Source organism: Cydia pomonella, chromosome 21, assembly GCF_033807575.1.
Source record: "Cydia pomonella isolate Wapato2018A chromosome 21, ilCydPomo1, whole genome shotgun sequence".
NCBI lineage: Eukaryota > Metazoa > Arthropoda > Insecta > Lepidoptera > Tortricidae > Cydia > Cydia pomonella.
The window spans coordinates 1540092-1565438 of NC_084723.1; the positions used below are offsets into that span (position 1 = coordinate 1540092).

The window sequence follows — 25347 nt, forward strand, 5'->3', positions numbered from 1 at the left end:
TTGGCAGAGATAGCTTCAACCATAACATAAGTGACGTTCGCATGTCAACTGCAGCTGTATCTGTCAATTTCCTTGATAAAATGAGTGACATAATGATCGTCATAATCGCGGCAGTATTGCGGCGCTGAGTATCGCTCATCTTACCAAATTTACAGGCACATCGGTGGCAACCATGCAATTGACATCCGAACATCACCTTATCGCTTCTGTAGAAACTGAACTCCATACTCCAAACTAAAATAAATTAAATTATAATTTTTTTATTTTTTTTCTAAAATTTGTTTTTGTTTATTTACATCGCCCAAGTATATCTGTAACACTCATCAGAGGGGTTACAAGTGCGTTGACGGCCTTTTCAACGTCGTGTCAAATACAGAAGCTGTCACACAGACGCCACGCCACGTCGTCGAAAAGGTTAAGATACGGTAGGGAGGTACGTTCTGTTCTTGAAGGTCGTTTCGGTCTAGAAATACCGCGGGCGAAGCAGGAAGTTCAAAAATAGTTTAAGATACTACACTTTTAAGGGTTCAGTAGCCAAATGGCAAAACACGGAACCCTTATGGGTTCGTCATATCTGTCTGTCTGTCCGTCTATGTCACAGCCACTTTTTTCCGAAACTATATGAACTATACTGTTGAAACCTGGTAATTAGATGGTATTCTGTGAACAGCATTAAGATTTTCACACAAAAATAGAAAAAAAAAACAATAAATTTTGGGGTTCCCCATACGTAGAACTGATACTCAATTTTTGTTTTTTCATCAAACCCATACGTGTGGGGTACCTATGGATAGATCTTCAAAAATGATATTGAGGTTTCTAATATCATTTTTTTCTAAACTGAACAGTTTGCGCGAGAGACACTTCCAAAGTGGCAAAATATGTGTCCCCCCCCCGTAGCTTCTAAAATAAGAGAATGATAAAACTAAAAAATTACCATGCAAACTTCCACCGAAAACTGGTTTGAATGAGATCTAGTAAGTAGTTTTTTTAATACGTCATAAAATGTAAGCAATTTTTTTTTCCATCAAACCCATACCATACGTGTGGGGTAAGAAGGCTACGACCTTCCATAAAGTATATAACGTATTATTCAATAAGTCATTTCAAAACACGACAGAAGTTTCATAAAACTTGGCTGGCTTTTTTGCAAAAAAAATGTTACGGCATTTCGAATAACTCATAACTGTAACTCATACGTGAATAGTTATACAAAAAGCAATCTTAGTAATAGAAGATAGAGTATAAAATTCAATAAAGATGTTTAAGGAAAGAGTATGGGATATTTTTTACTTAAGACATAGGATATCAGGAAGTTAGGCTGATGTATCGGAAATGGGTTCTGTTTTGCGTAATGATAATGTCTGTTTCGTAAATGTATTAGGTAAAAATTATGTTGGGTAGAAAAATATATACTTTATTTTATATTATCTTTAGGGATGAATAAGTAATATCTCCTTTATGTTTTCCTAAAGGCGGACAGCAAAATGTAACGTGATGTATAAAACGTTAAAAACAAGTAACGTATAGTTTTGAATATTTTACTACCTTTTTATTCTATAAATAACCAAAATTTGTACCTAATAAAATTTTGTGAAAAAATACGATTAATACCTATTGATAAAAAGTGGGTACTTAAGTCTGCTATCAATAAATAAATAAATATTATAGGACATCATTACACAAATTGACTAAGTCCCACAGTAAGGTTCAATAAGGCTAAGTACCCTCATACTTAGACAACGATATATATAATATATAAATATTTATAAATACTTAAATACATAGAAACACCTATGACTCAGGAACAAATATCCGTGCTCTTCACACTAATAAATGCCCTTACCAGGATTTGAACCCGGGACCATCGGCTTCATAGACAGGGTCACTACCCACTAGGCCAGACCGGTCGTCAAATTAATGGAACTAGGAACCTTTATTTGGTGATGTATCTCTCGTAATATTTCCCACATTTCCTGTAACTATTCGCACTATTAGTCGCAGGCACTTAGCACTCTAATTTATCACTATTCTGTAGTGGATTGCCTGTAGCGAAGTTTTTGCAAGCGATTAACGTATAAAGGAGAGTCAGTAAGGGCTAAAGATCTATTCAACAATCAAGTCTGAGGCGTGTCCTGGATTTTGTTCCATGCTGTAAGATATAGGCGTATGTGTTCAAAATTAAAGTTCCACGAGGCCCGCGAGCGATGCAACTGTACAGCGAGCATGTTATTAGCACAAGATATTTTACTTTAAACGGGATATTTTACTTCTTGTTTTAAACGGGAACAAAAAATAGTGTGATACTATTTTAATTGTTCAACTTTTAGTTTATTTTATTATTAGGTATTCTTTTGGCATTGTAATTTGTAAATGTATTCTGATATGGGTGTACAACTGTACGTGTTGCCTGAAATAAAACTTTTTTTTTTACTTATAAAAATGTACTTAAATTCGGGTGGAGTATGTATTCCTCCACCTCACCTTGTTTTATTAATTCAGGGCGCCGATTTTTTAATTTAGAGCGCTTGATTTCGTGCATTTAAATTCTACTAATAGATTTAAAAACGAATAAGAATTCAAATTGTTCAGTACCCCTAGATTCCTATTTTGTTGCTCGTATTGAAAATAAAAAGCGGCCAAGTGCGAGTCGGACTCGCGCATGAAGGGTTCCGTACCATTTATGACGTATTAAAAAAAAATCTACTTACTAGATCTTGTTCAACATTTTACCACTTTGGACACACATTTTACCAATTTGGAAGTGTCTCTCGCGCAAACTATTCAGTTTAGAAAAAAATGATATTAGAAACCTTAACATCATTTTTGAAGACCTATCCGTAGATAGGACACGTATGGGTTTTAATGAAAAAAAAAAATATATTTTATGACTTATTAAAAAAAACTACTTACTAGATCTCGTTCAAACCAATTTTCGGTGGAAGTTTGCATGGAAATGTATATCATATATTTTTTTTTAGGTTTTTCATTCTGTTATTTTAGAAGTTACAGGGGGGGGGGGGACACACACATTTTTTCACTTTGGAAGTGTCTCTCGCGCAAACCATTCAGTTTAGAAAAAAATGATATTAGGAACCTAAATATCATTTTTGAAGACCTATCCATAGATACCCCACACGTATGGGTTTGATGAAAAAATTTTTTTTTTTTAATTTTTAGACTTATTAAAAAAAAAACTACTTACTAGATTTCGTTCAAACCAATTTTCGGTGGAAGATTGCATGACAATGTATATCATATATTTTTTTTAGATTGTTCATTCTGTTATTTTAGAAGTTACGGGGGGGGGGACACACATTTTACCACTTTGGAAGTGTCTCTCGCGCAAACTATTCAGTTTAGAAAAAAATGATATTAGGAACCTATATATCATTTTTGAAGACCTATCCATAGATACCCCACACGTATGGGTTTGATGAAAAAAAATTTTTTGAGTTTCAGTTCTAAGTATGGAGAACCCCCAAAATTTATTGTTTTTTTTCTATTTTTGTGTGAACATCTTAATGCGGTTCATAGAATACATCTACTTACCAAGTTTGAACAGTTTAACTCTTATAGTTTCGGAAAAAAGTGGCTGTGACATAATCGGACAGACAGACGGACATGACGAATCTATAAGGGTTCCGTTTTTTGCCATTTGGCTACGGAACCCTAAAAATTGACCCTCAGTACTAGATTTCTTTTTTTAGTGTTTTACAGGACTTTTATACTTTTTTTTAAATATCGGCCCTATAAAGTCCGCTCCTTAATAGCCTAGAATTTATTGTGAAAATATAAACTGCATTCCCAGCAAAGCGAAATTTAAACCAGCAGAGACGCTACAGCATATCATCCGTCTTTTGGCCATTGTACAATTCCCACAAAAACATCCATACAATTTTCACCCTACACCATTGAGTTACGGTTGAAAATCGCATACATATTTATGAATTCTCACAGAACTAGCCAATAAATAAGGAGTGAATAAAGCCACTGTAACGTAAGCTTGACCATTCATCAAAACTATCGATATTTCCTTTGGGACGATATAGTAAAAGCACACGACATCGCAGATATATATCCTAATAGATAGCCGAGGGCCTACCGCGAACACCGAACTTCGCAAATTGAGGGCACCTTTCTCTGTCACTTATATTACGCCTTGATTGGATTAAAAGAGAAAGATGACAGCAATTCGCTATCTTCGGTATTCGTGGTAGGCCTGACCGTTGTCTCGATAAAAGCTATATTACGCCTCGAGTTCTAAGAGTTATGGTTTCGTATCTACCTCATATAGTCAGCAGGAGAAGTAACGTAACATGTTGAATTTTATATCAAAATCCAGACGAATCTATAAAAAATAAGCAATTTCTCACATAACTGGAACATAAAAAAATATTGTTAATAGTAAAAATAAGTTTTTGGCAAAAATATCATTTTTGGTACAAGCTTTTATCGCTGACTGTACTTTTCTTTCCACAGGCAACTAATACTCATCGAGACAATTCTAAAAACCGCAAACACAATCAGGTTAAGTTGTTTTATCACAGAGTTCCTATGGCCACCTCCTGTCTCCATCATCAGATCATCTCGATGGTACCATAATATTGCATTGTCACCCGACTTACATATGTATGCAAATTTTCAGCTTCATCGGAAACCGGGAAGTGGGTCAAATTTAACTTGCAAGATTTGATTACAAACAGACAACGGTCAGGTAAAAGTAAATAAAAGCTTAAAGACGCATAATTGTGATCGTTCCGTACACCTTTATTCACGGAATCCATTATTGGTGGGTATTCGGGCGAGGAGACCAGGTTCGTCGAAATAAATGTTGTTCCGAATAGCTTTTCAACGTATAATCAACTTCAGTATTAAATTACACTTGTAACACAGTATTTGATTAGATTAATTACGATTACAATTAATATGGCGTTCCACCGTAGCACGTGAGGCGCGAGCGCAACATGGCGACCTTCAAATCACAACTGTCAGTCTCAATCAGCATGGCCGCCACCCCAGCGCTCGGTGTTACGTCACTTTGACAGTTCTAACGTTTCGTTCAGAAATCGAACAGACGACACTAGCGTCATCAAGCCAATTCTCTTGATGCGCCGTCAAGCTTGTAAAATACAATGATGCAAAAATATTAGGATTTTTATTTATTTCCAAAATGAAAAAAGTACCATTCGATTCCTTATACTGTATTAACTTATACCACTATATGCATAAACGCAATGTTTCATCGTCTAAATCGCGATTTTCTTGTTCTCCAGCTTCAAAACAGCTTCAATTTATCCTGACGTTACGTATCTAGTTAGTAAGAGATGTTTTTCGCGATTCCTGGCTGTCATATCTGACTTTTGTATTGCTTTAATGCAATGGGTATCAAATAGACATGTGATCCAAAAAAAACCTGAAGTTTGTGGTTTTTTCCAAAATGCCGAAATTGCCTTGAAGGACTTAAGCTCCAATAGAGTCTATGGACCATTGTGAGTTCACAGTGATAACGACTGAACAAACTAAGTATTTTTAACTTTCTCATTTTCTAAGCTCTCTTTCTCTAACAATCTAAAAATGACAAATGTCGTAAAATTGTATTGAAATGAAACCTATCAGCGTACCCAGTTTGATATATACTGTAGATAGATATGTGGTAAATTCTAAAAGATGTCATTACCTAATCAAAGAACGAACGACCGGTTGGCCTAGTGGGTAGTGACCCTGCCTATGAAGCCGATGGTCCCGGGTTCAAATCCTGGTAAGGGCATTTATTTGTGTGATGACCACGAATATTTGTTCCTGAGTCATGGGTGTTTTCCATGTATTTAAGTATTTTATAAATATTTATATATTATTATATATCGGTATCTAAACCCACAAAACAAGCCTTATTTAGCTTACTGTGGGACTTAGTCAATTTGTGTAATAATGTCCTGTAATATTTTACAAAAAACGAAGCATGTGATTTAACAATCAGTCACAATATAGGTACCTAAAGATATATGTCTGTATACTACATAGTCCATTAATAACCTAATATGAGACGTATATCAAAGGTATAAGATTCAAAATATCATATTTATAGACTCGCGTGCAAGTTATTACTGAATTTTCCTTCACCGATGGAGATATCATGTTGCAAGTTGCACATTTTGCCTCAACCTTTTATACGTGTCGTTGATTTTGATAGGACATAATTACATACATTACCTAAGAACCATACGACCTTTTGATTTCAGCAATTCGCATGTATTCAGAATCGTGAAATATGATACCATTTCGATTTCAATATCAATGCACCACGTACGGTGTTTTTTCAACCAAAAATATCATTTTTGACACTAACAAGTCGTATCTGTAATAAATCCAGATCAAATACATTACCTGTATTGCCTTGACAGTTTTAGGAAATGCGTTCTTTACACGTCAATGAATGAATCCAAAAAAATCAGAAAAATCAGAGCCCTTAGTGTAAATTTATTCGATTTCGTAACGCGACGTACGCGTTTGCGTTAAGTCTCATTTTGTATGGGATTTAGAAACAGCGCGCCAAGCGGGACGTTTTGGAAACTCAAAATCCCAAACAAAATGAGACTTAACACAAACGCGTTCGTCACTTTACGCCGTCGAATAAATTTACACTAGGGGTACAGAGCCCCTAGTGTAAATTTATTCGATAGCGAAACGTGACGTACGCGTTTGCGTTAAGTCTCATTTTGTATTGGATATAGAAACAGCGCGCCAAGCTCCAAACTCAAAATCCCATACAAAATGAGACTTACCGCGAACGCGTTCGTCACGTATCGCTATCAAATAAATTTACACTAGGGGTACTGATAGTCAAAAGTGAAACTATACAAAAACTAACCTAACTCTTAAATATAAACGTGATCAAAATGTTGTCATCGCGACCTACTAATGACTTCAGTACAGCGCCATCTAGCTTATTATGTGGTAAACAGTACAATGAAGAGAGCTCATATAGAGCCAACAACATGGGATACTAACTGGTGACCGTCCACAGTGGAGGCATATAGTACAAACGCAGGTGCGTGAATTCGAAGCCAGGCAACGCACAGAACTCGACGCTAAGCATGACAAGCTAAAGGCCAGACCACCTGCGGCCATTACATAATTATTAATTACGTTGGAGGGGTGCTGACCTGCAGCGAGTGTGGCCGCACATGCGCTGCTAAGATTGGCTACGTCAGTCACCTGAGAGCGCATCAGCGCGTCTCAGCGGTAGAAAATGGCTAGGAGACGATGATGATGATTGCAGAGCTATAATCGCGAAAATCGAAGTTCGTCTTTTGCGGGAGTTTTTCTGTCACTCTAATTACGTCTTAGTGAGAGTAAAAGAGAAAGATCCCCGGAATTTGCGAATTTCGGTCGCGGTAGGCCCCCCGGTTACTGGACAAGCCCCGTCAAATCAAAGTTGAAGTCAGTTTTTTGGAATTCTATTTTCAGAGCTGAATACAGGCCCTGTAATAGATAATGCTAAAGTGGTTTGCTAAGGATAGGGTTTCTTTGTAGTGCTTCGGAAGGACTGAAAAATAGTTGATACCACTTATTACTTAGGGTTTTTGACAGTTTGAAATATCAGCGAAAATACCGGAACAAAGTGTGGTCCAAATAAACGGGAGGTTGACTCTAAATACATAAACAATTCTTGACTATCGTCTTAGTAATTGGCGCGCATCTAACGGATGACTTTCACTTTATTTAGCTTGCAGAAATCAGCGTGAGCGATCCTCGAACACAAGCAGTCAATAGACATACATAAAAGAGAACATAGTGAGAATCAAAGAGAATTTGAAATAGAGGTGGATTGTCAAAGAAAACTTTGTAGCCACGGTAAATTTACTGCCATCTTTCGACACATAATTACAACTTTTGGAACGCCTTTTGAATTTAATGCTTATTCTTTCACTGATATGTGTTTACTTTGTTAAATATCAAAAATTGACGCCATCTAATAGATCAAAGGCCAAAGGTATGTCGGCATCGTTTCGAGCGATGGCGCCACCTTTTGACATATAACAAATTAAATAAATAAAAAATATTTTTTTCAGACTCACAAAAACCATATCTTGTTAGTCTCACTTAAACTTAAACAAATATCAGTGAAAAATAAGGATCAAAGTCAAATGGCGTTCAAAAGTTTTAATCATGTGTCGAAAGATGGCAGTAAATTTACTGTGGCTACAAATTCACTTTCACAATCTACCTCTATTTTAAATTCTCTTTGGTGAGAATAAAATGACACGAAATGGCCTCATCTCAGCATGTTGCTGGCAGCTTCCAGCGCTGATCTTCCAATCAATATAACATCACAAAAATTACAAGTTCTATTATCTAAACCGGGCTCCAGAAATGTTTAGAAGGAAATGCAACTTTCTCATCAGTTTTTGAGGAATAAGGAATCTACGAGTTGGTGGAAATATATTTATTTACATTTATATTATCTTAAACTAAAAATAAAAACCTTCTTAGGCGTATTCTAATTTTAATTATAGCATATGAAACTCCACCTGGATTAGATCTGGATCGGATCTGTCAGTATTAAAAATGACGTTTCTGGTTTAAGAATTGTGTGACATGTTGACAGATCCGGGGATTTCCGATTGGAGCGTGATCTTGAAAGTACGCCTCGGGATTAATTCCTTTATTTTTAGCTCATTAATACTGTTTAAAGTGTAATATCGATAGCTTATTATACAGTAAACTAATGTGGTAGTGTGCTGTGAATGGATAATTATCCTTAAACACGTTAAACACCTTTTTGGAGTCAACGTAACGGCCGGTAGTCCACGTGCTACTTGTAAAGTCGGGCTATCGCTTTATAAAAGCTAATAAAATCACCGTAGAGTCTTGTACTAACCGTACAATTTTAGTCGTATTTAAAGCTCGTATTACCTTGATAATGGCAAAATAGCCCACTGGACTGAAGCCATAATTTTAAAACAATGAATGACTGATCAGAATACTGATCCGATCTAGATAAGGATCCAGATCGAATTCACATCCTATAATTAAAATTAGAATACGCCTGTTGATCTCCCAGAATGTACGCAGCACCACAATATATCAGAATTATCAGATTTCTACTACAAAAACACTGCATAAATCCTCCAGCGTATCGCCAAGTCAATTAATACCGTTGACGAGGGTATTACTCCTAAAATCATAACCATTAATTACATTTCTTTGGTAAAGATTTTCTATTTAGATGACGGCTGAATGGAGTCAAGTAGGTCCATTTCTGTTTTCTTTGAATTACTGAATATACATTGACTCCTGTTCTGAAGAGGGGTACACGCTTATTTACGTAATAAACCTTTGTAACGACGTTAATAATTCATATCAAAACAGAAACATTATTATTTAAACAAAGGATGTGATTGATATGCTATGATATGATTTATTTATCTAACAATATACAATTTCACTTAAAACTACGCGTGGTAAATTCTTAGGAATTTATATTGTGATTGTCAGTTTGTCTTACTTTATATAAATGTAATATTATGGGATTTATGGGTACCATCAAGCTGATCGGATGATGGAGACCGGAGGTGACCATAGAAACTCGGTCACATAACAACGCAACTTAATTTTGTTTAGGTTTGTTAGAATCGCGTCGATGAAATATTGACTGTTGAAAGAAAAGTACAGTTTCAAGTTTAACAAGCCCTTGACGATCGTTTGTCCTTATCCATCATTTTGATATTTGTGTTTGTTAGAAAGGGAAACCTTAAGCACATTTTCACTATTTTCTGAAAAAATACGATATCCAAAATCTACCTTAATTCCACCAAATTTACACGAAATTTTCTCCCAATTTTTCTTACCCTGCAAAATTGTGAAAATTTATTTGCTCACGTGCTCTATTTCCTCTTTAGGACAACATGTCGCCTTAATCAAATTATACTCAAAGTCTGAGGAGTAGGGATGTAAGTACCACTGGAAATTTTCCGGGAATATTGATATAGGCTCAAGTACCTGAAACGGTACGTATAGGTGCATTTGTGGAGCAACACTGTGCAGCAGTAACAATAACTAATTAACCTACCAATTACCTACCGTCACGGAATAAATAATAATACTACCGTACAGAAATGACACTTCCTACAAAACCGAAGTTTGACAGCGATTCAGGGTCGAATTATGCTGCCTCTTTCTAATGTATGGCACTATCCATTTCGGCCATTTAGGGTTATCAAAATTCAAGTCATTATCATCTATGGTCGTGCACGTATAGGGACGTCAAGTTGTGCCAACCCTAATAATTGCTCGGAGCAATGCTGAACCGAGTGGTGCAGAGAAAAGCCGAAAGGAGGAGTGTCGCCCCACTGTCCCCGCACCCGTCTCCGATACTCAAAGGTTGTCTGGAAAAGATCGTTCTTAAGCGATAAGACCTCTTACAATTATGTTTGTTTATGTTTTTGTATATTTGCTGTAAACTATGTGAGGTATGCAATAAAGAGTATTGTATTGTAACAAGATATATTTGGCAAATCCGCATTGTCAGTAGAAGAAGGGCGGCAAATTAAAAAAAAATTGTCGCGAAAAGTTGTCCTCCCATAGAAAATTTGAATTTGGCGCCTTTTTCTACTGACAAAATGGGTTTGCCAGAGTACATCTCAAAGTTTACATTCTTATACATACTTTGAATCGGGAACTTCCCGGGCACCTTTCCGGTTTTCAGCGCATCACTATTCACACAATCAGTTTGTGCGATTTTGGGCCTTAACACTTTGACTGTCAAAGTTGTAATTCCACACACGCGCTCCCCGTTCCTTTTGATAATAAACGTCCTATGTTATTAGAATCTACATGGCGCTTAGGACGTTCTGTAGATAATGTGACATGGCGATTTGCCAAGTCAGCTTATCCCTAGGAATCGCAATATTTGAAACGCTTGCCAAGAATGGCGGTTACCGTCAATAGAATGTGTTATCTGTAGTTATTTATCTGAAGAATGATTCTGGGAAGTGGAGAGTGGATGGGACAGTTGGAAAAGGAAAATGAAGGGTCAAGGTCAATTAGTACCTTCAGCAAAAGATTTAAAAAATATGTAAGAGACATGAATCTAGTATGTAATATGGATCGGACATGAGTGGTGGGGGGAACTGACAGAACGGAATAGTCTTATGTATCTTTCAGTAGGAGTAGCAGAGAAAGCGCTATTATTGTTTGTCCTTGTCATAGTATTACTCGTCCTTTCTGCCTACTTCTAAAAAGTCCTAAGTATCGTAGACGTTTTTTGCTGACCACCGATTTTTATGGTGGATAACAATGAACCCGACCAAATTACGTAGGTCGTTTTTGGTATGTTGTCAGGAATATTAAAACGTGTTTTTAATTTTGTAGTATTGCGTATGTTCTGTCCCTCACGGGCGCACGCGTTATTATGCGATCCGATCCGATCTATGGTAAGAGTAATAGTACATTACGATACAAGTGCGAATTACCTATTCGCACATGTATCGTACAACGTTTTACAGTACATATGGCCCTTTAAATGTTTTACACAGTAACGTAATATACTAATTTTCGCACTAGTGCGATAAAGTAGCACCATATGTACTGTAAAGATATTTTATTTCAGTTTTATGTAAGTATGTATTGTGTAGGATATTCTTCAATATTTAAACATACTTTTTAACTGCGTGATAAATTTAGGCATCAGAGTTATCATTTTGAATTTTAATTTAATAACAATAATATAATCGTAACAATATCTTGTTGTTGCGTAGCCTGCGTGCTAATCGTTTGCGTTCCCTAGCGAACGAAACGCAACTATCACTGTCGCACTAATATGAAAGAGTGATAGAGAGAGATGACTACGCAACGGAGCGTTAACCATTGGCACGTTGGCTAAGCACCCTTATGATTAAGTCATAAACGAAAGCTAATTTTTCATTTTTCCATCCTATTTATGAAAATATATGGAAAGGTTAATCTTACCCGTCCCTCAGCTGGTATTACATACCTTACCTTTTTACTAAAATAAAATTTAAATAATTTAGTAAAAAGGCAAGGGCTTTGAGCCCAGATGTGGAACGTGCAAATCCGTTTGGTACACTTAATTGACACCGGAGGCTTAGTAGCTAAAAATGTCAGGTTAAAACGTACCAGGCTAAAAATACAAGATAATAAATCAGCCAAGAGCACATCGGGCCATGCTCAGAGTAGGGTTCCGTAGTTACTCTTCTGTCACAATAAGCTAAACTGGAGCTTAAGGTATAGTAGATTATTAACCAAGGGATGAACTGTGGATAGTACCTACGTCTTTTTATAACTCAAAAAACAGCTAAACTGATCATATCCGCTATAGTTTTCATTTAATGTCTTTCTTAAGCTCTACTTCTACGGTTTTTTTTTTTCATATTTTTTTTTGACGTAAGTATGGTTCAAAAGTTAGAGGGGGGGTACACATTTTTTTTTCTTTCGGAGCGATTATCTCCGAATATATTCACTTTATAAAAAAATGTTTGTTGAAAACCCCTATTAGTTTTAGACTTCTAAGACTTTTCAAACGATATGGGGAACTGTAGGGTAGAAGCAAAAAAAAATTCACCCCCACTTTACGTGTAGTAGAGGTACCCTAAAAAAATAAAAGTTTTAGATTTTATTCTACGACTTTGTCGGCTTTATTGATTTATAATTTATATATCCATGCCAAATTTCAGCTTTCTAGCACTAACGACCACGGAGCAAAGCCTCGGACAGATAGACACTAGACAGACAGACGGACATGGCGAAACTATAAGCGTTCCTAGTTGACTACGGAACCCTAAAAAAGGGGTTTCTTACATTAAAAGACATAACCCATTTAAATCACCATAGCTGGGCACTTTCCTCCTTTGTATGAGGAAACTTCACACAACTTTTATTGATGTTTTTCTTCACTATTTACGAAATGTCTCCATTTTTCGATCATATTATTATACCTGCTATATAAATATTAAAGGTAATGTCTTCATTACTTGTTACAATAATTTGTTTTAAGCCTTCATTCACCTTGTATACGTTTTGCTGACGCTGTAGTGCAATCCATAAATAATATTTTTATTTTTAGGCTAACAAAACAAGTTACAGACAATAGCGGAAATTACCGTATTTAAGGGCTCCTCTACACGATGGCCCAGCGTAGGCCAGTCCAAGGGACGCAGCTATGCGGTGAAATGAGATAGCAATATCACTTGCTCCCTCTAACGCATAAATGCGTCCCTAGGACTGGCCTACGCTGGGCCATCATGTAGAGGAGCCATCACATACAGTTCAGATCTAGACTATAACTCTAAACATGTGTGCACAGAAGGATAAAGACATAATTACATAGATTTATCGCTAGAGGTGAGATGTCATTTCTACGCTAGATAATGGACAAAAAGGTAAAACAAACAGTAGCAAGATTTAGCATTTATAGAGTTGCGTACGCTAGTCATTAAACTAAGTCTAAAACTAAATTATACTAAATATTTTAATTTAATTAAACAATAAGCATTTACGAAAATTAAACGTGAACGCAACTTATGGACACAACATTTTGCGGATTTTATTTTTGAATGTGGGTTAGCTGCATACAAATATATAAGGAACAAAAACAAGAACAAAAACACGTTATCTACAACATGTTGCCGACTAGCTAAATCGTCTAAAATAATATCTGTTAGAGGACCACAAGGCTTCAATAAACTACCCTTGAGTGTGACTCGACCTTTTACAAAAAATTAAAAATATGGTAAACTGCCCAAGCTTTTTATGACATTAACGAATTTCTTAACGTTAAATGTAACAATTATAGATAATGTAGCTTAAATAATATTAATGTATGATTTTAATTTATCCGAATTACTTAATAATTTTAACTTGACATTTTTATTTATTTATTTTGTATGTGTATCCTTTTATTTTAATCTAATGTAGATCAAGTAAATAATTGTTAATTTTATATTTAATTTCAACTGACTATTTTATTGCTGACATGAAAAATTGTATATTTTACCAATAAAAGAGTATGAGTATGAGTATGATGGATTCTCGGTAACGGTTTGGTTATATAAGCGACACATTATTGTTATGGGGTTATAAAATGATGTATTGTTTTTGTAAATCTGTAGATGAAATTTTTTAAGTGAGGGGTTGCGACATTTGTATCGAGTGATAAAATTTAGAAGAGAAAGAAGGGTGGGACAGTAAATTTTTGAGTGTATAATTTTATAAAGTATTAACTGTTCCCTGCATTTCCTGCAATTTGTAAAGGATATTGAAGTGCTTAAGCCTGCTGGTATAAGATCTGAGGATAGATGACGATATTATGTTGCAAGTAGTGTTAGACTCGAAGTACTACCTATTCGCATAATTCCTTCATTATAATAAGTCCATTACATGTAAATCTCCGACTAATATAGCTTACAAAAGCCTCCTACTACACTACTTAATAATAGCGTCTAAAGCACCTGCAGTAATGACGTGAGCAATTTGCATGCCAATATCCAACACCTTGCTGTTAATGTTTGCTCAGGCGCTTCACAAAGTCAGCCTTAGACAGACGCTGGACGGTGCAGGTTTCAAAGCAAAACATTAGAACTAGGAGCTAAAGTAGCATAATATATCATAGGCTAGATCAATATTCAGTTTGAGCTCTAAAGTTCTAAGTAAACTATGAGTTTGCGTTTTTATCTAGATTTAAACATAAGTGTTTTTTAGAAACATGCCTATTCCGCTAATGCCGCTTAGGTTGCTGTTTTTTAGCTATATTTCAGCTAGCTAAAATGAAAATTATTTATTATAATTTTAATTGACCGAAGCGTAGCGTAGGTCTACGTTTTGACTCGCGCAATCTGCTTTCGTATGTCCGGATGTTCTCCTCTACAGGTCGCAATTCTCAACCGATTCGCGTGAAATTTTGCGACCATATTCTATGATCAAATAGAATTTTTTTGTCGATCCAGTTTTTGGAATTTTTTCAAAATGGCGGAGTCATGGTACGTCGCGCCTAAACAAATAGCCGTATCGATATCATAAGAGTTTCCTTCTTGTGAGACATGGTTACAGAGTGATTTGCGAAAAATTCAGATATTTTAGAACGCTGGTTTAGGGGGTATTTAGATATTTAGATTTTACTCGAGAATAAGTAGCCTAATTTCACCGTGTTACATATATCCATTCGTGGCTTAATTGGAATACACTAGCTTTACAATCATGAGGTTCCGGGCTCAAATCCCGAACAAGGAAATCTTTTTTGTTTTTTTTTTTGCACTTTTATTTCCTATTTTTTATTGACTAAGCTTTGTAACAGGGAGAGAGAAGAGGACCCTGGATCTATTCCCTGAATTGTAACATTTTGTATTTTTTTTGTATTTAAATTTCGTATTGTTGATCAAGCGAGCACAAAGCGCGAGCAAAGCGTATTCGTTTCAGTTTTATTGTCTGACCTTTTTTTACAGCCGTTAAAGTTCAAGGAGACGGACAGTAGCGCAGGCGAAAACGGGTTCATGTTTAAAAAAATCTGAGCAGTTTTTGCATTTGGATTAATTTATCAACTTTGGCTTTGCTATAGAGACGTAGTTGTAGATTGGAATATTGATATTAAATTAGGAATAGAAGTTTAAACGTAAATGTATGTTATATTGCTTTAATAAAAAAAAATTATATATCATAGCTAAAAGAGGGAAACGGTTTTCTAACATATTTCCTGCGTGCAGTCGCCGCAGAAAGTTTCGGTACGGTTCGTGGCATTCTTTTAGAAAATTTAGGTGCATATATACTAAGAGCCAGCGATGCTTGCTATAATCTTGTCTACAAAAATTCAGGGCACAAATTTGCAGGAACACATTATATATCTTCTGTTGATATTTTAGTCAAGGTATTCGATGAAGCAAAATGATGTTTTAGCGGATTAAATTGCCAAATCCTATAGAGATAAAACACTACAGAGTGAAGCTCTGATGGCCCTTCTTCTGCCGACGAAGATGGAGGTGGTTCTACTTTTACCATTCAGGGGATGACCGACTAACTGTGGGCGTTTGGAAACGGGAAAGGGAGTATTTTCTCTTTTCTTCCCATTTTGTAGGCGTTGGCAAAGAGAATTTGAAATGGAGGTGGATTGTCAAACAAAATTTTGTTGCTACATTAAAATTGCTGCTATATCTTTCGACACGTGATAAAAATTTGTAGAACGCCATTTGACTTTCCTTTCCTTGATGATCTTTTTGATCCTTATTCGTTTACTAATATATGTTATAATTGTTAAAGACCTAAAGTGGCGCCATCTAATAGATTAAAGGCCAAATGTTTGACAGCATCGTTTCGAGCGATGGCACCATAACGTTTCAAAAGTTTTAATCATGTGTCCAAAGATGGCAGTAAATATACGTGTCTACAAAGTTTTCTTAGTTAATAATTAATGAAAATTCCTTTTCCGTGCGGGCTTTTTAAATTCTAATATACGAAAAAGTATATATAAAATATTAAGAGCTATTAACATTATTTAGAGGAGATAACACTATAAATGAAACAATAATGCTATACAAAATAGTATGAAAATAAATTGACCCATCAATAATTCTGCTTTGAAAATGTCTTTAAGGGCTCTTTATTCATTTTATTTATTATTTCTAAGTATGCTAAAAAAGATGGCGATCGTTTTTTTTTTGTTTTAGGTAACTTTGCATTTTTTTATTTGTATGAGGATATTGCAAATCACAAAATCATAGCGACCACCTAATCATTCGCAAATGAGTTCAAATTTGGCACATAGATTACTGTTATACACCGTGTTTTTATTGAATTTCGTTAACTTCGGGGTATTGGTAAGTACGTTTAAGGAAACTAAATGGCATAGTTAATTTTCAAAAAAAAAAATTTTTTTTGCTTTTTTTTTACTATTTTCATTTTTATAAAAAGTAACTAAATGTTGCATATAGCGTTGCTGTAACACGGGCATTACATTTAACTCAACCAAACAATTGAAAACTGTGACATATCAATGTCATTTCGAACGTCGATCGTCCGAGATAGTACTTACGTTTAGTAGCATATGTATGAACTCGCACTAAACACTAATCTATAAGTAAACAGGCCCTAAGGCAAGTGTACACGCTCGTAAGGGCCTTATAAGATAAAAATTAATGATTGATTATCTCCGAAATGGAGTTAATTAGAATATCGTTGTCTTTGAGAAAGTTACTTAATTTAAGCTCAGGAATGCACCCTCGAAATTAACGCAAATCAAAAAAAACACGGTGTATAAAGGGAGCCATGTGAAGATAAAATCCTTTCAACTTTTTTCTACATACAAAGTTGGACCATCCTATTCGATAATTATGTTTTTTTGTCAATTTAGTTTTTATAAATTCTTCTAAACAGCGGAGCCATACATTTGTTCAGTTTTAAGGGCTCCTCTACACGATGGCTCAGCGTAGGCCAATCTAAGGGACGCAGCTATGCGGTGAAATGAGATAGCAATATCACTTGCTCCCTCTAACGCAGTGGTTCCTAACCTTGTCAGTTCTGCCACCCCTATGACTAACTAGGGAACCCGATTTTACCCCTACTCCCAATAAATATCAATATTCTTTCTTACAGGTCTAATTTTATTTCTGTTATATTTAATTGAGCTTATTACCTCCGTTAAATACCAGATTTACCACTACGGGGGTAATTACCCCCAAGTTAGGAACCGCTGCTCTAACGCATAAATGCGCCTCTAGCACTTGCCTACGCTGGGCCATCGTGTAGAGGAGCCATAAGCTATGCTCGCGAGGTCTACAGCTCACAGAGCTACTAGTTTTGACGACCGGTTTGGCCTAGTGGGTACTGACCCTGCCTACGAAGCTGATGGTCGCGAGTTCAAATCCTGGTAAGGGCATTTATTCGTGTGATGAGATGAGCATGGCTATTTGTTCCTGAGTCATGGGTGTTTTCTATGTATTTAAGTATTTATAAATATTTATATATTATATATATCGTTGTCTAAGTACCCTCAACACAAGCCTTATTTGAGCTTACTGTGGGACTTAGTCAATTTGTGTAATAATGTCGTATAATATTTATTTATTTATTTTTTATTTAATTTTAATCAAAACTGTTTACTAACAATAAGTGGTACTTCCTCGTCCATGGTTTGAATATAATACAGAAGTTTTTGACTTTTTGTAAACGTTGTTCACCATTATGATTATTAATGATCACATTACATTAAGCAACACAATTTTAAGTTTAAACATTTTATTTATCATTGTTAAAGATAATTTATGTTATTTTTATAAATCAAATCATAGACAATAACGTTAATAACGGTTACCGTTATCGTTAATCGGTACGCTTAGTGTTACACTACACTACGGTACGGTAGCATCACTACTTTCTTACCATAGACAACATGTTTTGACAAACTCTCAGTCGAGTTGAGATAAAAATGACGAGCCGTACGATTTACTAAAATAACAAAATAAAAGTGTTTTATCAGTATGACTGTGTGGAGAATTATCGAAGATAAAAACTGCTATGCCGTCGGTGAGTTTTTAAATTCATAAAGGTACTTTTGACTCTAAAATTGTCGTAATCAGTTATGGGAAGTTGAACCACTTGTTGCTACTAGGATGCCCCCCGCAGCGCGAGATAAATATAAACATTGTATCAGCACGGTGTCCCTAATACTATCAGTGATATCACTATACTTTTTACTGATATTTTTATGCAATAAAATAGTGAAACATGAACGGATGGACGGCCACTCCCTGTGTTACTGATGATTAAGTAACTTGATTGATAACTAATGCATCGCACTTAATTGAATCCAGTGTGACATACGGCTATGTTTTCCTTGACCTTATAACGAACCTGCCATAAATTAAGTCTAATGGTGGCTGGATGGATTACTTTTGCCTTAAAAAACAAAATCAAATTTAAAAAATGATTTTAAAACGTAAAGTTTTGAAAAAAAAGTTTATTCTTTCTGATCATGTTCACATAGCGTTTGCTTAAAAAATGACATCATAATCATAACCTTTGGTGTTTGTGTTATTTGTTTTTGTTCAATAAGACAATGTAAACATAGTTAAATTCCTAACTTTATTGTTTGTTCAATACACCAACTCTTTATGATTGTATTGTAATTGAATTATAATTATACATACTGTTTTGTTTTACAATTTTCCTTTTACCCTCATAGTTAGCGGACTTCCTCAAATGATTAACTATACTATTTATACCTTTTATATCCCTTAGTATAACACACTATTGGAAAATATAAAAGCAGGTAAATAACATTAATATTGTGTAAATAGGGCCTACTATACAATTGGTTTGCCTCAAATTTGTCCTAGTATGAAAACATGTAAAATATTATTTACCCTAGGGTTATCCCTATAAATTGAATTTTTGTAATAAAAATAATTTTCTATGGTGTTTACAGAAAGAAGTCTGAATTTTTTGTCTTTGAATTCATAGTCTTCTGTATGGAATATTCCCAATACTTTGTACAGTTAGAACCTGGAATTCCCAGTTCTAGTACAGATTTGTATGGAGAACAAGTAATAGGAGCACATTCTACTCTAGTGGCAGCAATTAGTAATGTCGGCCCTTCATGTTTGTTATGTTATCATAATAATATGTAACTTTCATGAAAAGAGTGTACTCCCAGAGATGAGCGGAGATGTGTGGGAACCAACCAATAGCATTAGGACAGCCAGTCTGGCCTAGAGAGGATTGACTGTGTCTATGATGCCGATAATCCCGGGTTAGAATCCCAGTAAGGGCATTAATTTGTGTGAGGAAAAATAGTTATTTGTTTTACAAGGGGGCAAAGTTGTTGTTTAACCGCTCATGCTAATATTGATTTGAGCAAGCGTAGCAAGTGGTTCGAGAAGTGGAATCTTGAGCGTTGCGAGGGTTTCAATGCACGAGGGTTAAACAAACTTTGTCTCCGAGTGAAACACAAAATTTTTCACCACATCAACATGAGTAAACTACTAACTATGAAATACCAAAAAATTCAAATGACATCAAATCCAAATGAACGTAATACAATAATAATCATTCAAAATCATCATTTAAAAGTCAATTCTACTAGCTAACATAAGGAAACAACTCAAAATTTGCATTTGATTACTTTGCCCCACATGTGGATAAAATGCAACTTTCTCATTCATTTTTGAACAATCAAAAAGGGCCTTTACCAGTTGGTGTGGTGAAAAGTTATTTGTTTCTGAGTCATGGGTGTTTTCTATGTATCTAAGTATGTATTTATCTATATAAGTATGTATGTCGTGGTCTAGCACCCATAGTACAAGCTTTGCTTAGTCTGGGGCCAGGTCGATCTGTGACGAGCTAGGAAGATTGTCCTCAAATATTTATTTTATTTAGGTTTCTTCTCTGCTGGATTACAAATAAATGCTATTGGTTAAATCCCACACGTCTTCTTATCTCCACCTCAGTACAAAAGCAGCCTAGGTGACATAAGCTTAGGTGCCAGCAAGCTTATAGATAGAATTAAACAAACTTAACTGTACTATATCTACTTGCTAAGTTAATTAATAACTATATCTATGTAAACAAAGACGTAAGCAAATATTGTCCTTTATTACAAGTTCAAGAAGTTTGCCGGCTCCTATATTTGGAATATTTTATTTTCACACTGCACCCGCCTTAGGATATTTCTGTTTGGTCCAGTGGTTGACTGGTAGAGAATGCCTCTCGGCATTGAGTTCACCTTTCGTACTTTTTACTTGTTTTTGTGCAATAAAGTTTAAAGCAAATAACTGTGAGGTTATTTGCTATTTTATTTAGACCTGAGTCAAGTTTTATTTTTTCAAAAATTGGCTAGCTCAAAAGATTGTTGTTCTAAATACTCTTTCTTTTATTAGTCTAGATTTTGTTTTTTAATCTCAGGTTTTCAAATCTTCATATGGGGTTTGTAGAGCTTTTGGTTTACTGAGGATGGGTGAGGATCGGGGTGTTAAGAGAGCTTATATGGGACGACCGACTGGTCGCCGTCCAGTGGGTCGGCCCAGATACCGCTGGAGCGACAGTGTACAGGCGGATTTGTGCCAACTCAAAGCCGATAACTGGCAGGAAGTGGCACAGGATCGGGATAGGTGGCGTTCTCTCGTTTTGGAGGCCAAGACCCTCTTTGGATCACTGCGCCACAATAGTTAGTTTTAGAGCTTTTGGTCTGAGGACCAACTTACTACAAACATCAAAATTCGATTTCTCTTTATCTGTCTCTTTTCCTTGAATTATGCAAGTGCAATAGAGATAAAATAATGCAATAAAGATTCTTTAAACCGACACTAAATTTTTGATACAACCTTTCATTACTGACTATACTTTTCTTTTAACAGGCAACTAACAAACCCAAACAATTAGGTTGCGTTGTTTTATCACGCTGTTTCTATGGTGGCCTTCTGGAGCCATCATCAGACCAGCTTCATGATGCCATATTATTCCATTGTCACCCAACTTACATATAAATCATATAATATAGGTATCTATGATTGTATGTGAAGCTTTAGCTCAATCTAATTAGGTGTGGGAAGTGGGTCTAAGTCTTAATTAGGTTGCAGGTTTTGATCCGAACGTATAAACATTGCAATAAGCTAGTAATAACGAATTTTGATTTTCGATGTTCGCATTAGACCCTCTGGGGGCGTAACGCGAAAACCGAAATTCGCAAATTGCGGGGATCTTTCTCTTTTACTCTCACTAAGACGTAATTAGAGTGACAGAGAAAAATGCCCGCAATTGACGAACTTCGATTTTCGCGGTTATAGCCGCTTATCGTGACCCCTTTAGGCCCCTCGCCACCTGAGGAAGTCCAATTGTCGACAGTCAAAACATTCACGCTGTCAATATTAATATTCGCTCAATTGAATTAATTTTTATGCAAACTCGTGCTTTATCGCTGGAGGTCGTGGGTTCGTATCCCGGCTTGTACCACAACCATTGTGTCTTGGAACTCATGTACGGAATGTCATTTCATTTTATTTTTATTTTTTTGGGTACAAAAAACAAGGCAACTAAAGGAGTTTTGACCCATATACATAATCAAATTATGTTATAATCAACTTGTGTTGTGCAAAGTTGAAGACACCAAACCTCAGCCCACCCACCCCCTACTAAGTAGATGGTGTGCTCAAATCACTGCACCTATGCAATTAAAACTACACGAGGACATGCGCTTGGCGAGGAATAGAAGCCTATGGAGGAACCTAGTCTTCAACAGAAGGGCATGATGTCACGATCCTCAGCATTGAGGGACCGACTGAAGAAGAGAGACATAATCAACATTAGAGTTAACTCGCCAAACTGCTTACGCAGTTTGTTGACGAGACAGCGTTCATTCTTTACTTTATCCCGCCTAGTTTCTTTCCGGCCCCATATTGGCATACCCTCCTTCAATTGAGGGGGGATTTCATAATAAACTATCTTTATCTTATCTTTATCTTTAACTATGCACGTAAAAGAGACAATAATATATAATGATTAAGCGCCTATCATTCTATGCTTTCCCCAAATGTCTACATGTTGAAGATTAGCTATCGCTTTTTGAAAATCTTCGCAAGGTTATTAAGGAACCAGACTAATCCCAATAAGCCTTCGGTAGCTTAGTGGATAGAGAGTTGGACCGTTGGAGTATGTTTTAAGTTTTTCCTTAAGAGGAAAGGGGACGGCCGCTTCTCTATACAAACGTAGTTCCCATTTTCCTCTCTGGATATTGATTATGGTAAATATTTTTACACAATTTGATATACACCGTGTTTTTATTTAATTCCGTTAATTTCGGGGCATGAGTAAGTTCGTTTAAGGAAGATGTAGATGTAGTGTAGGGACGCCCGGCCGGAAGCAGGCGGGCTGTCGATCGCGTGTTGCGTTCATTCAGCCCAATTCCCTGAAGTTGGAGCTGCAGGTTACTGTCCCGGCGGCATTCCCATACCAATCTCCTCAAATCTTCTTGTTTACCTGCAGAACAGAAGGACATCTTTAAGTTCGACGTCTTTTAGTTCGTTTTCTATTAGTGAGTCTCTACCGAATGTATTATATCGCAGTGCCGCGTACATGATACATTCTGCTAGTAGGTGGAAGCTAGTTTCCTCCTTACCACAGTGTGGACAGGAGGCGTCTCTATTTATTTTTATTACCTTGAGATGTCTGTTGAGAGTATTGTGACCAGTAATGATACCTGTCAATATTCTCAGACTGACTGACAGACTCGTTTAAGGAAACTAAATGGCAGGGGTAATTTGATAAAAAATTTTTTTTTTGTTTTATAAAAAGTAATTAAATGTTGCATATAGCGTTGTTGTAACACGGGCATTATATTCAACTTAACCAAACAATTGAAAACTATGACATTTCAAACATCGACCGTCCGACATAGTACTTACGTTTAGTAGCAAATGTATGAACTCGTACTAAACACTAATCAATATAAATAAATAAATAATAAATATTATAGTACATTATTACACAAATTGACTAAGTCCCACAGTAAGCTCAATATGGCTTGTGTTGTAGGTACCTAGACAACGATATATATAATATATAATTATAAATACTTAAATACATAGAAAACACCCATGACTCAGAAACAAATATCCGTGTTCATCACACAAATATATGCTCTTACCAGGATTTGAACCCGGGACCATCAGCTTCATAGGCAGGGTCACTACCCACTAGGCCAGACCGGTCGTCAATATGTAAACAGTCCCTAAGGCAAAGGTACATGCTCGTAGGGGCCTTATAAGATAAAATAAATTATTGATTATCTCCGAAATGGAGTTAATTATAATACCGGTGTCTTTGAGAAAGTTACTTAATTTAAGCTTAGGAATGCACCCTTGAAATTAACGGAAATAAAAAAAAACACGGTGTATATTAACCATCGCTACGTTTCACTTTTTTCGATTTATTGATTATAGATTTATATACAATAACAATATACATAATGGTATATACAGAGGATTACTATAACTAGCTTAAATCTAAAATAGGCCCTTGAGGCGTTGTACCAAGGATGCTGGCGGCATTTCCTTGTTGTATCGCAATACGTTGTGCAAGGAAGCCGCCATCTCTTCGGTCACCAGTTACGTCAACCAGACGCTTCGCGATTTCTGCAAAAATTTTGTTTATTGTAATAATTTGGTGCGAAAACACATTTCATACAAATTTACATTAAATCCTCCCAACTTTATGATAATTAAAAATTCGAAAAAATCAAACGTTCCCTACGCTGTGGTTGATATACAACAATTTGTGCCAAAATATTTCCAATAATGTTTATATCCAGACAAATGAGGACTATGTTTGTATGAAAAAGCCATTTCGCGCGGGTCCTCCAATTTCGTTTTAGCTTTTTCGCTAGTTAACTGTACCCCTAGTGTACATTTATTCGATAGCGAAACGTGACGTACGCGTTTGCTTTAACTCTCATTTTGTATGCGATTTTGAGTTTTCAAAACGTGCCGCTTGGCGCGCTCTTTCTAAATCCAATACAAAATGAGACTAAACGCAAACGCGTACGTCACGTTTCGAAATCGAATTTATTTACACTAGGGGTACAGTACCCCTAGTGTAAGTAAATATTTTCGACAGCGAAACGTGACGTACGCGTTTGCGTTAAGTGTCATTTTGTATGAGATTTTTGACTTTCCAAAACGTCCCGCTTGGCGCGCTGTTCAAAAACCCATACAAAATGAGACTTAACGCAAACGCGTACGACACGTTTCGCTATCGACTAAATTTATACTAGGGGTACTGATCACGATTTTTGGTGAAAATATAACAACATTTTCAAAGACTTAACACGCACAGACTAACCGTATTGCGTTTTCGCCGATGATGTGTCCGTAACTTTGTAACGTTCCTCATATAAGTCTAACAAAAACGTTGCGTGTTCGTTATATCCGATTACGTTCACAAGCTATTTGCACGTTTGTGTTTCCCTGTTTACCTAATATTTCCTAGCCTCGTAGTCCATAATACAAATGTTCTTATTTTATATTTGAACCTTGTGGTGTAGTAAATTGGGTTGAATTTCGTTTGTTTGAGAAAGCAATGAAACAAAAAAAATGCTACTTTATTTTGTTTATGTGAGGTTTTAATTAGATTAGTAGTAGTCTCATAGTGTTGTGTTCCTGCCGGTGAGTAAGGTTGCCAGAGCTCAACGAGGGGGGGGGGGGGGGTTAGGGTCGGCAACGCGCATGTAACTCCTCTGGAGTTGCAGGCGTACATAGGCTACGGAGACTGCTTACCATCAGGCGGGCCGTATGCTTGTTTGCCACCGACGTACTATTAAAAAAAAATTGAAACGAAGTGTACATTGTAATG

The 25347-nt window shown here is 36.0% G+C and overlaps 1 protein-coding gene across 1 annotated transcript in view; it reads left to right on the forward strand.

Moving 5' to 3' along the window:
* The first annotated feature begins 17819 nt into the window (after window positions 1-17819).
* LOC133529553 (dedicator of cytokinesis protein 1) overlaps window positions 17820-25347 on the forward strand; it is a 143424-nt gene continuing 135896 nt past the window's right edge. The window contains exon 1 of the mRNA XM_061867300.1: window positions 17820-18531. Within this exon, the coding sequence (XP_061723284.1) occupies window positions 18486-18531 (46 nt within the window). The 5' untranslated portion in view covers window positions 17820-18485. The remainder of the gene's footprint in view (window positions 18532-25347) is intronic.